The sequence below is a fragment of the Tympanuchus pallidicinctus genome, unplaced genomic scaffold (assembly GCF_026119805.1).
Source record: "Tympanuchus pallidicinctus isolate F22 unplaced genomic scaffold, pur_lepc_1.0 scaffold6, whole genome shotgun sequence".
NCBI classification, from domain to species: domain Eukaryota; kingdom Metazoa; phylum Chordata; class Aves; order Galliformes; family Phasianidae; genus Tympanuchus; species Tympanuchus pallidicinctus.
Window position 1 is genome coordinate 9,527,108 of NW_026294780.1, and position 13,217 is coordinate 9,540,324.

The window sequence follows — 13,217 nt, forward strand, 5'->3', positions numbered from 1 at the left end:
ACTGATTACTTGAGTCGTAGGTGAAAAGTAATTTGGTAGATACAGAGACTAATGATGCTGGCACTCATTTCTTATAGACAGAAAAGTAAGAATGATTTGCATCCTTGCAGAAAGGAAGGAGTCTTACAAGATTCTCATTCCCAAGACAGTAAATATCTTTATATCTGGAAACATTTTCTATTAAAGGATTGTAGTCTATTTACTCCTACAGAGTAAATCTGGAAGATGCTTTGCAAATGATCTGAATTGATGTCTCAACACTTCCATAAAGTCTGGAAATGTATTCACAGTACCATTCACTCCATGGAGACGGAGAGATGGAGAGAAGGAGCCAATGCCCTGAATTTAGCTTTTTAGCCTCTTTGCTGTCCTTGGCCACCGCTTGACTGACAGGACTATCTTTCTGAGTAATGTGCCACTCACACGGCATAGTGTGTGGTCATAGTGTAGTTCTTAGGTTTCAACTGGGAATAGCTATGTAGCTCATCTGTAGGAAAGCTTCCTAGGAGTTATGGAGCTATCTCGTATGAGATCCAAGAAAGATTTTTCACTACATTTTGTGGAAAGTGATTATTAGCTTGTGAGTATTTTGAAAACATGACTGAAAGATTAGGAAACCATTATTTGCATTTTGGGGCCTGAAAAGCAGATGCCTTTTTGAGTATGCAACCATTTGGGTCCAAAGGAGGTGAAAGAAACACACTTTAATTATTTTAAAATATTAAAAAGAGACAGTGTCTAAATTTATCACGTTTTATGGCCAGTAATGCAGGATTTTTCCAAGAGGAAAATGTACTTTTAGGTATTTCTTCACTATGTTATGTAAAGTACTCTATTTTCTGACAATATAGGCCACCAAGGACAGAATAGAGTGTTGGTATCATTATATTACTAAAGTATGCACACATACTGTTAGATGAAATCTTGTCGATCCTAGGCTTAAATAAAATGGGAATTCTACTTTGGTAGGAGAAAAGGCAACCAACTAGAAAAGGCTTTTTAAAAATGAATGGTAGATCTCTGAAACAGCTCCACAGTTCAAGCTATCAGATTATTTCCCACAGAGATGAATGAACAGGCAGAGAGAAGATGAGAAAGTCAATATCAGCCATTATTCACATATCTTAGCCCTATAGACCATGGTTCTGCTACTCCTATATTTATCACAATACATTTAGTAGTGAGGAATTGCATTCGTGATGGTCACATATGCTGATAGGGGCAGCCCATATGCATCTGCACACGTGCTATATGAACACACTGAATGGTAATAATTGTGGAAGAATCACAGAATCACAGAATTGTAGGGGTTGGAAGGGACCTCCACGGATCATCGAGTCCAACCCCCCTGCCAAAGCAGGTTCCCTACAGCAGGTCGCACAGGGAGGCATCCAGGCAGGTCTTGAACATCTCCAGAGAAGGAGACTCCACCACCTCCCTGGGCAGCCTGTTCCAGTGCTCCGTCACCTCACTGTAAAGAAGTTCTTGCGCATATTTGTGCAGAACTTCCTATGCTGCAGTTTCCGGCCATTTCCCTTTGTCCTGTCTCCACTCACCCTGAAAACAGTCCGGCCTCGCCATTCTGCCCCCCACACCTTAGATATTTATAGACCTGGATCAGGTCCCCTCTCAGTCTTCTTTTCTCAAGGCTGAACAGACCCAGATCACTCAGCCTTTCCTCATAGGAGAGATGCTCCAGGCCCTTCACCATCTCTGTGGCCCTCCGTTGGACTCTTTCCAAGAGACCCCTGTCTTTTTTGTACTGGAAACTAGTACTTTTTTGTACTAAGAAACTGCTGAGTTTTTGTCATTCACTCTGATGAACATTTTACTGGCTGGTAAGTTGCTGATCCATCTCCTGCTGGACTTACTTTCACTTAAGAAGCCTGTAGTCCGCCTCTCACCTTCAATCAACTGTCCGTTTTCATCAAGCAAAGATAGTGAGTTATTTCCTTCTGTTTTTCTTTCATAACATGCCAGAGATGTTTTGGTTTACACCCCGGTACTTCAAAACCATGACACTATCATCCACGGCAAAGCTGTTTTACTGTAGGCAAACCTTGATGTTTTCTTGGCTTTGTGGTTATAATCATTCTGCTCACTAAATTCTGAAGAATGGACTAACAGTTACCAAAGGAAGTTGCTTTGACAGTAAAAAGGCTATAAACGGCATCAGTATTATATTTCAAGCTTGAATACTTCACGACAAATGCTTGTGGCATATAAACTGTATATGATGATACAATGAGAAATTTTTATTGGCATTTGCATAGGAAAGCTGACCTCCTTCCCTCCTGATTTACTAAGTACAAATAATGTGGTTTCCTCAAGCTTGTGCCCATAAGCTTCACTGTGCTACACTGTATGCTTCCTATGATACACATAAATAATGGATGGAGCTGGTTTCAAAGGACCATTACCAGAACCAGAGGCACTGGTCCTCTGGGACAAGGACACTGGTCCCCTGCTTCTGGACTTGAACAGGCAAATACTTCACTGGCAAATGCTTCTGTGGCTCCTCTGGAGCCATACTGGCACATGCATGGCCAAGGTTATCAGCACTGCATCAGCCTCAGTCCAGAGCCCTCACATGCTTAACCAGAACTCACGTAAGTCATATTTCAAGATGCAAGCTGCACCTCTTACATCTCTTACCTTGTTTGGAAAGGGAAACTTGCTTTGCTCTGCCTTCCCTGGTGTGTGAATAGCTGACAGTGGTGGAGGCCATGAATGAGTCATCTCCTGAAAAACAATATTGTACAGCACACTGTATTTAGGAAGTCAGTGGAATAGGAAAAAATAGTAGTATATCACTAGCATGAATAGCTGGGTGGAGGAATATATAAGTTACTGTAACTCCGAGGAAATGCCCAGTTCACATATAATCTAGGCAATACGTGAGCTACATTGATTTTTATCGCAGACTCTTGAGAGCAGTTCTTAAGCACCATTTCATTTTCCTGAATAGTTAATGCATCTTAAGTGCAAGAAGTTTGATTTTTCTGACAATCAGCATCCACGTTTTAATCATAAGATGTATCCTGCCTGGTGAGAATAATAGAGGAATCTTGTTTTTGCAGTATGGGAACAGAAATCTCAGTTTGTGACCAAATAACGAGGTACATCCTATGGATTAATCACAAAATAGATTTCACAGACAAGGTCAGAATGATAAATGTTTAACACTTTGAACTTGCCCAGTGGTTAATTCCTACAATTTTCTTTTTTATATTAAAGGAATTGAATAAGCTCATAACTGCCACTTGTTTGTGCTCTGCAGGTCGTGGCCATGCAACAAGCCCTAAATGAAGTGTGCTGCTCTCCACCTTTGCCTTCTTCCTGTGCATTTTCAAAAGACATCTTTTAATAGCTAAGAGATGCATGGAGTTTAGACTTGTATGCAGTCATTCCTGATCCAGACACAGGTAGCTGGCAGACACACCTTCAATGCTATTACCAGTCAGGGATGGATGAGTTAGTCTCTAAAGCAAGTCTGAATTTGGGAAGGAGGGGGCTAAAGTGTGAATTAAACACTTCAGATAAGAGATGATTTGTTAAGAGAGGAGCTTCATATTCCTGCCTAGTGTAGGCTGTTGTTTTTTTTTTGACATGTTTTTTTGACATGTTCAACAGCAACAGCCATAATATTTGGTACACAGCAACTTAACAGAGTTAATATGAGAAGCTATGTGAAGCACGACAACTCTGAAGAGTCAACCAACAAGTTTCAAGAGCTGAAGAGGAAACCACATCCTCCCTAAGCTACGGGCTCACTGACACTATCAAGAGTTTGCCCAGCAGATGCTCTCCTTTTTTTTTTCTACCACTATTGAACTTCTCAGCAATATTCCAAGGGCATGTGCTGATATCTATGACTGCTCCCAGAATAATACCAGAGTTGTATTTCCATGACTCATTTCTAGTTTGAGGAATGTTCTTGTTTGAAGAAAGATGTGGGTGAATCTATCGCCCACCCTTCGGTAGTGCTGATGGAAGTGCTTCCTGACCCTCCAAGCACTGAGATGGGGCATTTTTCACACAGAAGGAAGTCTCTGCCTCTTCTGCCAGTGAGTGGTTCAGCCCTTTCAAAATAGTTTATTAGTAATAAATGTCACCTTTAAAGCATTCTTGATAAACAGTTTATTTTCTAATAAAAAACTGTATTTTTTTCTTTTATTTGAGGCAAAAAAGTGACATGATTTATTAGATTTCAGTAATCTACGTGGATACCTCTAATCAGAGCATCATCTGGTTTGCAGTTTCAGTATCAGAACCGCTTTGCTTTTCAGTTATTTGAGGTAGACTGTTCATCTTACGACTTGCTTATCTGGTAAGCGGCAGTAGAGTACATTTTAATGTACAGTAAGTTCTTTTAACACAAGCAAGCTGAAACACCGGCAAGCAGTTTGCCATTTGGAAGGGAGCAGACCTATTGCTACAAGTACCTGGCATAAGTGCTATTATTTTCAAAAGATGAATTACATACTGAGAAATATTCCAACTGTAAGAGTTTATGACAGTAAATTGGCAGAAAGCAGAGTTGCAATAGTGACATTTAATCCTAGAGCTGTGATCTAAAAAAGGAGTTGTTTCTCATCCGTTTTTCTCTGTTTCTCTTTCACACAACCATTTCCTTACTTTCTAGAAAATGAAGTGCTGCGTGCACAGACGAAAGGCATTTTCACCTGCAAAGCTCCATTCCCAAAGTGTTTTTCCCAAGAAGCTGAAGCGCTGAGCCCCAAAGCATGTCTAAGAAATAACCACGTGTCCCTTTCTTTTGAAGGGCAATACCTTATGTTACCTCCATCAAGAACTGGGCCAGCCAGACTGGGATGGTAGCATCTAGTGGTTTTGACCTAAAGCCATCCTGCTTGTGAAATACACTGCTCAGTGCTTATGATTTCCATTTGCCCAGGCAGCAGTTCCTGTAGGTTATACTGTGGCTGACCCCCACTGTCACCTTCACGGAAACATCTTCTGAGAGGTCTGCTACGTGCCGTGCAGAAACCAATCTGTTAGCAGAGCTCTTCCCTCCCACCTTGCCTGCCCAAGTCTGACAATGATACCTTCATCCATGGAAAGCATGAGAGGGCTGATTAAAAATAAGGGTGACCTTTCTTTTTGACATGTCAAAATCTTTCATTTCTTCTTTTCTCCAAGATTATTTCTCATCCACACTGCAATGAAAAATGGCTCTAATAGTCTTTTTTTTTTTTTTTTTTTTTTTTTTTTTTTCCAGCTAGCTTCTCTTCCCCTCCCTTTACACTTGCAGTTGTGGTATGTAATAAAGTTTTCTACATAATTTAAATTTAACGTAACCATTTCTGACACAAAGTTGTACTAATATCGCTGATATTTGCCATGGTTAATAATTGCTATTATCATGAATATCTGAATATGATTTTATCAGAGTAATATGACAAATTCTGTTCATGTGATGTATATATTGCCACCATTTGGAATTCAGTCAGTTTAGAAATGAAATCAGATTAGAAATATATATAAATATAAAATCAGAAAGCACTATGTGAAAAATATCCACAAATCGCAAACTGTCTCCATTGAGCAATGGTAAGTTTTAAATCTAGTAAAATATTTTTTGAAAAGAGAAATACTGAACTATGGGCTCAGACTCCTTCTGACTGCCAAGAACAGAATCGCAAAAAATAGGAGAAAAGATTGAGGTTTCCAGCAACTTCAATGGCAGGCAGAAACAAGTGAAGAACATGTTCTTGTGCACCAACTCTTGTGATTTTAGTCTTTATCTGCAATATCTGACACAGATTAAAAGCATGGTAGTATGTGACTGTAACAAGATCTTTTTTCAGTACATAGTGTGAAATACTTGAAAAGGTAAGACCAAGAGGCAACTTGTCTAACTAAACAAAAAGGACTCAACTTTTAGTGTTAAAATAAAACTTCATGCACAGCTTCTCTTTTGAGGTCAGCTACCCTATCTGCCTCTAGTGCTTGGGATTGGCATGGAGCAGCCACTGGACTGAAAATAAGTTTTCAAATGCACTGATGAATGCCACCAAAAATTTAACCCTGCATCAAAAGCGGCTTTTTTTTTTTTAATCATAAACTGAACAAAAAATAATTCTGAATTATCTTGCACTGGATAATGTTTCAGCCATTATAAGATAATGGGCTAATTTTAAACAGATTTAGATATTTCTACCAACTTGATTACGTTAACCTTTGAATCCTGGACAAGGTTAACTAAAGGAACAACTGAAAAGCCATTTGGGGGCCAGAAGTGTGGAAAACAGATTTCCAGATCAAAGAATGAAGTCCTAGCTGGACTGCTTAGATATAAATAGAATCATAGAATCATAGAATAGCTCAGGTTGGAAAAAAACTCAAAGATCATCGAGTCCAAGCACAGCCTCACCATCCTACCCTGACTCTAACAACCCTCTGCTAAATCACGTCCCTGAGCACCACATCCAAACAGTTTTTAAACACATCCAGGGATGATGACTCACCCACCTCCCTGGGGAGCCAATTCCAGTGCTTCACAACCCTTTCTGTACAGAAGTGTTTCCTGATATCCAACCTCAACTTACCCTGGTGCAACTTGAGGCCATTTCCCCTCATCCTGACACCTGTCACCAGTGAGAAGAGACCAGCCCCGTCAGAAGAGAAGTGGATAAATGTGGATAAGCACAGGTGCTCAGTTTCAGGATGGCCTATCTGAGACAGCGGCAGTCACCCTCCTCCTCCTGCTAGCAGATATACCGCAATGACAGGTGGCTCAGATAGGCTGGGATGGTGGAGACCAGCAGAGGTTGCAACTGCAGGGACATGGTGAGCAAGGGGACAGCAGAGGAGGCACCAAGTGGGAGAGACATGCAGATAGCAACAGGCCACAAATCTCAGGAGACCTCTGACTGACCCTTTTTATTAACATGTGCTTCTCCCTGTGAGGGTTACATAGATGTCCCATCTTTGTGGTGGTGGTGTTGGCATGTTTCACTTACACATTGGAATTCTGTGACTGCACTTGCCTCTGCCCATCGTAAATCAGCTTTCAGCAGCTATATGTAAATGTCCAGCTCTGTGAGTTATGAAGGTCTGAGCCCAGTTAATCTCAACCAACACACAAACTTGGCTTTTCTTCTCATGGAAAGGAAAGCCTTCAGATAAAGAAATCTATAGTACTGTGTATCCTTGCTCCACATGTATTTTCTGCAGCGACAATTAAGTAATGAGACATTTCTTGTGGATTAATCACTGCTTGGTAGTGTTTTGTTTGGGGCTTCTAGCCCTAGCTTGTAGGCAATTTTTCAGGAAATGTTCTATTCAGAGGTAAATAATAGTATTTACTCCAGACTGAAGTCAATGCTGTTTTTCTAGTGCTATCAGTCTTGCTGTGTGTTGTATGATTCTAGGAACGGTCGAAGTGATTGAAAAAAATTGTAATTAAAAGCAAGTAGTGAATTCAGTCTCATCTAAATTTAAATTCCTGCCACATGTATTACTCTGTTCATTTGCTGCCACAACCAGAACTTATCATTGGTCCATTAAGAAAATTGACTGTTTAATCCTCTGGTAGTGTGTGTGTTCACCTACCCAATTTTTGATTCATAATATTTTGTCGCTCACTGAGGATGATTTAAGAATTTTTTTTGTAGCATCTCATAAAGGACCCTGTCAAATCCTTTTTGAAAATTATCTTAGCTGGCTCAGACTCATCCGCAGCTCTACTGACATGTCACAGGAATTATAGGGGATTGGTGATACGCAATTTTCATTTGCAAATACTCTGCTGGATAGTGCACAGGGACTGCAGAAGTGCTCTCTTTATAGTCACCTACACTATAAAGCAGCTTTTAGGGAGGCAGTGGATATATCCTGTCATCTGGAAAGGGAGGCAATGCAAAGCTAACACAGAGCTTTCCAAGACCTCTTAGTAAGTGACCACAGGACACAGCTAGAAAACTTACCTGCTTGCTCTCCTCTTTTTCTACAGAGAGTTATTATTTTTTTTTTTTGCACAGGAGATTCTCTCTAAGTCCTGTCAGTTGGAATGAATCCCTTTCAATTCAGTGAAGCTACACTGCCACTGGCTGACAATGTGGCTATGATTTTAGTGTCTAATATCCAAAGCAAAGAGTCTGACAATGAAACTTTTGCAGACTACATTGAAGCTGACAGCATTTCATTGTGATAAGGTTTTCATGATGTGAAAGATCAAATTTTCACTTTTTAAAAGTGATTCCTCTTATATCTGCTATTGTTGTGACTTTTATAACCTGAGCCTCAATGCACATTTGTGAAATAGTAAGATAAAGCTGTTTCCTCTTGTCTCTTTAAGATGTCACCTATACAAACTACATCAACTTATCCCTTTTTCTTCCTTGTAAATTCTTTATTTTCCTTTGAGCACTTGATAATTTTCTTCATTCCACTAGAATATCTTTTATTTTGTCATTATCCTTCTGGCAACAGCTATTCAGAACTACTGTAACCCAACAAAATACCTTGCTATTTTTCAGCTTCTGTTGTTTACTGTTTTACTTCCTCCCCATACACTTACTTAGGCAAGTTTTGATTTATATTTAATATTTCTGTCACATATGGTGTGAAATGCTTTCTAATCTTTAGGTAAGTGACAAACATGGCTTCAGCTATGCTCTGGCTGGAGGACGGTATAAGGGAACCACTGAAAGCCCCCTGAGAAAGAATAGAAAATAGTCTTAAGGACAGCAGTTGCATAGAGCTGAGTGCTGGTACAGTGTTGAGTCCCAGTCAGCAGTTTTTTGTCTTCCCTATTCCTGCTCCAATGATTTCTAGAAGAAAAGGGGAAGAAATGGAAAAGAAGAAAAAGGATTAAAAAGGGAAGGGAAAGGGAAACAGGAAGGGGAAAGAGAAAGGGAAGAGGAAGGGGAAGGAGAAGGGGAAGGAGAAGAAGAAGGGAAGAGAAGGGGAAGGGGAAGAAGAAGAGGAAGGAGAAAGGAAAGGAGAAGAGGAGGGAAGGGAAGAGAAGGAAAGGAAGGGGAAGAAAGGGTAAGAAAGGAAAAGAAAGGGAAGAGAAAGAGGAAAAGAAAGGAAAAGAAAGGAAAAGAAAAGTAGGACCTTGTAAAGAGAGAAGGTCAGGTTTTGCGGATTGCAGTATTAAAGAATGTGTTCAGCATTAAATCTCCAGATGTTTGGTATCTACAAAACTAAAGCACTCAAAATCATGAACATTTGTAATGTGATCTATGGATCAGGTTACTCTATAGCAGATTACAAATGCCAGTGCAATAAGTTTCTGTTTGGAATTTGTTATCACTGCTTTAGTGGAACCATCCTGCAAATAACCTGCAACATTTAGTCAAGGCTTGGCAATATAGGAAAGATAAATACTAAAAAAATGCTTCAGTCATTCAATGAACTGATTTATTTAGGTCCTTCGCTGTATGATTATAATTCTTTAATAGAATTAGAGTCTTGCAAATTGTTCTTTGTTTATGTGATACAAATGAGCTGCTAAGGCCAGGGGAAGATAAGGATATCCAAGAGAATGGTGGCTTGAGTCTAAGAGCAAATGTTAACTAGACTATAAACTGTGCCATGATCTATCATATCTGAGTGAAAGCCAGAAAGATTTCTTACCTCTAACTATCAGGAAAGAAACAACATGTAGCCCTACAAGTATACTATAGAACAGAAAGCAGGAGGTTTCCTTAAAAACTTTAAAATATTCTTCACTGAAAAAAAAAAAAAAAAAAAAAAAAAAGAACAAAATTGCTTCTCTGTTTCCAGAGATGAATCTGTGATCTATCTGTGATCTTAGTTAGGAAGCTATGTTTTTAAATGAAAGCATTGGGCCATATGATATGACAAACTGAGAACCAGCCTTGCCTGGGCAAGCTGAGATGATGTGGTTAATCAAGGTGCAATCTTTATTAGTGCATTAACCTCCTGCACCCAAGGACTGTGGATTCTAATTCTTGAATTGCCATGCAAGACTGATGCAGCTAGTTTTCAGGTTTCAGTTGGCAGCAAGCTAACAGAAGTGGCTAATGAAGATGAATTGCTGCCTCTTGGGAGCGGGGGGAGGAGAAAGAGGAAGGTAAGAGACCTAGGATACTTCAAGGTCCAGAACTCTGCATGATTTCAAATAATAATGGAAAAGTGCACATAGTTGACATTCTCAGAGATGGTAACAAGCATGTTAATTCTGCAGTCTGCTAACAAAGCAACAGCAGCAGCCTCAGGACTGCTCTGGAAACACTTCAAGAAATTAAAATGTAGGCTATTGGCAATAAAGACCAAGACATTGGTTAGGGATTTACACTGCATTTGACGGATGGTTGCATTAATGTGGACAAAGGAACAGAAGAGAGCTATGAAACAGACATATTTACTACGAAAAACATCTGTGGTTTGGAGAAGACAAAAATACTGCCATGGTAAATATTTAGCAACACTGAAATATATTTGCCTCAAATGCATGTAATTTTCAGATACGAACATTCTTTTATCCAGATAAAAATATGCTGATGAATGCAAGGAGGTAATGGAAGCAAGAAAAAAAATCCATTTTTATGAAACTATATTTTTTCTAATTTTTTTTTAATTTTAATTTTAATTTTTTTCAGGATTCTTGTGCTGTATGAGGCTGAAAGCTTTCAGATAGCCACATTGGTGGTTCTTATTCATCCCCTGGACAGAAGGTCAAAAAAGAGGTCATCAGATTGGCCTGAGTTGATCTTACTACCATTGATTCCATGCCATGTCCATTAGCACCATTCATTCCAGTACCATGTCATTCTTGTGAAACCAACTTAAGAGGGCTGGGGTGCCAGAAAGATTCACATAGTCCCTGGAAGCCCAAGGGCTCGTGTAGAGAGTACTTTCAAGCATCTATAGTGGAGACTCACCAGTAGGTGTGAATCTATAATTTTAGCTCTGCTTGCTCAGCCAACTGATCAAATATTTTAAGCTTCACAAACATGTGAGTAGTACAGCAGTGACTGTGTGCTATGTTATGGAAAGACATTGCGTGAAATACATTGTTTTGAACAACATTAGAAGAAATGTGCTAAATTTACAGGAAAAATATTGCATCAGGCTGGGACATCAAGCTGTGAATCTGAGCACCAAGGCAGTTGCTCTTCTTTCCTTTTCCCTTCTGCAGCATACACAGGTTCTGCAAGGCAAAGCAGCCTGTAAATCCTGCCTGGACAACCTTGCACGGATGTGGCTGACTGTAATTAGCAAACAATTTTGTTTATGATGCTCTGACAACTTGCAGAATCTGTTCATATACAAGGCATTTATTCTGAATGAGATTAAGAAATCAGTGTAGCACTGCGTGCTTCAGTGTATGTGAATTCAACCATCTGTTCTCAAGGCTGCTCATGTACCTCCTAGATCTGAATTGACAGGAAGATATTAAATCTTGATGATTCTTACCCTAGAAGGAGCACAGCTGCACAAAGCAGTGGCTGAAGCTGAAAGAGACCAGTTCAACTAAGAATACAGACACGTACAGAGCTGAACATGGCAAACTCATATCTATGAATGAAGAACACCAGATACTTCTGGCAAAATGGAACTCTAGGCCCAGAAAGGAATTAGAGATCACCAGTGCATAGGTGACTGAAAATATCCTTCCAGTATCTTGCATTCTCACACACAAAAAAATTTTCAATCATTATGTGTTTGTAAAAGGGAGGAGCACCACAGTTGAACTTGTGAGCCTGATGCTGGAACAGTCTGTTTCCTCTGTACACATTTCTTCAAAAATGCTAGAAACACATAGAAGTTGCAAAAAGATGACAGATTTACAGAGATCAGTGCTGTTACAGTAAGAGGAACTATGCTTGAACTACATGAGCATCTTCAAAGTGAGGGAAAAAGCCTCAAACCCTGATTTCTAACACTCTTAGAAAACTTCTAGTCAGCTACTAACTTCTGGTATTACAAACCAATGGCTAGAAACAGACAAATCGTAATAAGATAAAGAAGAATAATGTCTCATGAGCTGGTGTTTCACTGATGGGACGTGGTGTTAAGTCTTCATCCTTTAAAGTTTGCAGATCAAGAAAAGGTGTTTTTCAGAATGATGTGCTCTAGCCAAAATCAAGATAATGGGCCTGAAACAGGGGAGAATGGCTGTAGTTACCTGGATTATTATGCTGGCAAGAATGCCAGTCAGAATGGGTGATAAAACACATTGTTCAGACTCATACCTAAAATATGCCTAATATAATTCTTGTTCCTTATTTTGGAGGGGTTGTTTTTTTTTTCCCAGTTTATCAAAATCTCATAGGTAATGGCTCTATCTGCAAACCGGAAAGTGCTACCATATTTCTGTATCTTGGCTGTCTTCCTAACAGGGTGAGGCTGAAGTGTGCATGAGGCCCCTCTTCCCTACTCTCCCTAAGTTTCCACATGACCTTTTAATGCTTTCACATTAAAAAGACATTGATGTTTTAGAAAGGTCATCTGTGATCATTTGAAATGCTTTCCTTAATTGTATAGATAATCCAATTTTAGGTTTTCCATTTTAATGTTGTGGGTAGCAAGCTGGTTTGTTGACTGGCGACATTTACGTCACAATTTTCTTCTGAAGAGTGGCATTTGGATTCAGTCCCAGCCTGGAACAGTGCTGGGAGTGTGGCAGGCAGAGGAAAGCTTGGGTGCTGGTAGAAATGCACAGCACAGGTGAGCAGAGATTTGGAGAACCAGGACTGCCCCGCTTAGACAAATTACTAGACAACTTTGGGACTTAATCCACAGTAAAAATGAATTCACAAAGCTTTCACAGTACAGTGGCGTAGGTTCTCTTGGAAATGACAGTTCAGCCTTCTCAAAACTACGGAACTGCACTTTCAACCGGTGAATTTAGGTATCTGTGAATTGACAGAAACTTCTGAGGACAAGAATATCTGTCAGTATTTTAGAGAGGTGATTTCCTTTTCTTTTTGACATCTTGCAGTGCTAATGTTTGAATAATTTGATCCAAAATGTGTTTCAAAACCAAAGTGAGATAAGAGAAAAGGAGGAAATCAGTGGTCTGTTTGTATCACTAAATAATTCAGCAGAGGTGTCCCATTGGATGCATTCTCCATTTGAAATCGCTGAAGCTTTCCTAAGACCCCATCCCTGCACACAGGGAACACCAGCCACTACAAATTGGGAAAGGTTGTCCAGAGAAGCTGTGGATGCTCCACAGAATCATAGGATCAGAGAACTTGATCCCATTGTCAATGTCATTG

General features: G+C 39.7%; 2 protein-coding genes across 7 annotated transcripts in view; one reads left to right on the top strand and one right to left on the bottom strand.

Annotated features, from left to right (window-relative positions):
- The window catches only part of AFF3 (ALF transcription elongation factor 3), a 319,206-nt gene that overhangs the window by 124,264 nt on the left and 181,725 nt on the right, over positions 1–13,217 (bottom strand). For all 6 annotated transcript variants that reach the window (XM_052664882.1, XM_052664880.1, XM_052664881.1 and 3 more), the window contains one exon: positions 2,656–2,742. In XM_052664882.1, coding sequence (XP_052520842.1) covers positions 2,656–2,742 — 87 coding nt within the window. The remainder of the gene's footprint in view (positions 1–2,655; positions 2,743–13,217) is intronic.
- RPL31 (ribosomal protein L31) overlaps positions 1–13,217 on the top strand; it is a 662,822-nt gene that overhangs the window by 92,190 nt on the left and 557,415 nt on the right. The gene's annotated exons all lie outside the window — the stretch shown is intronic.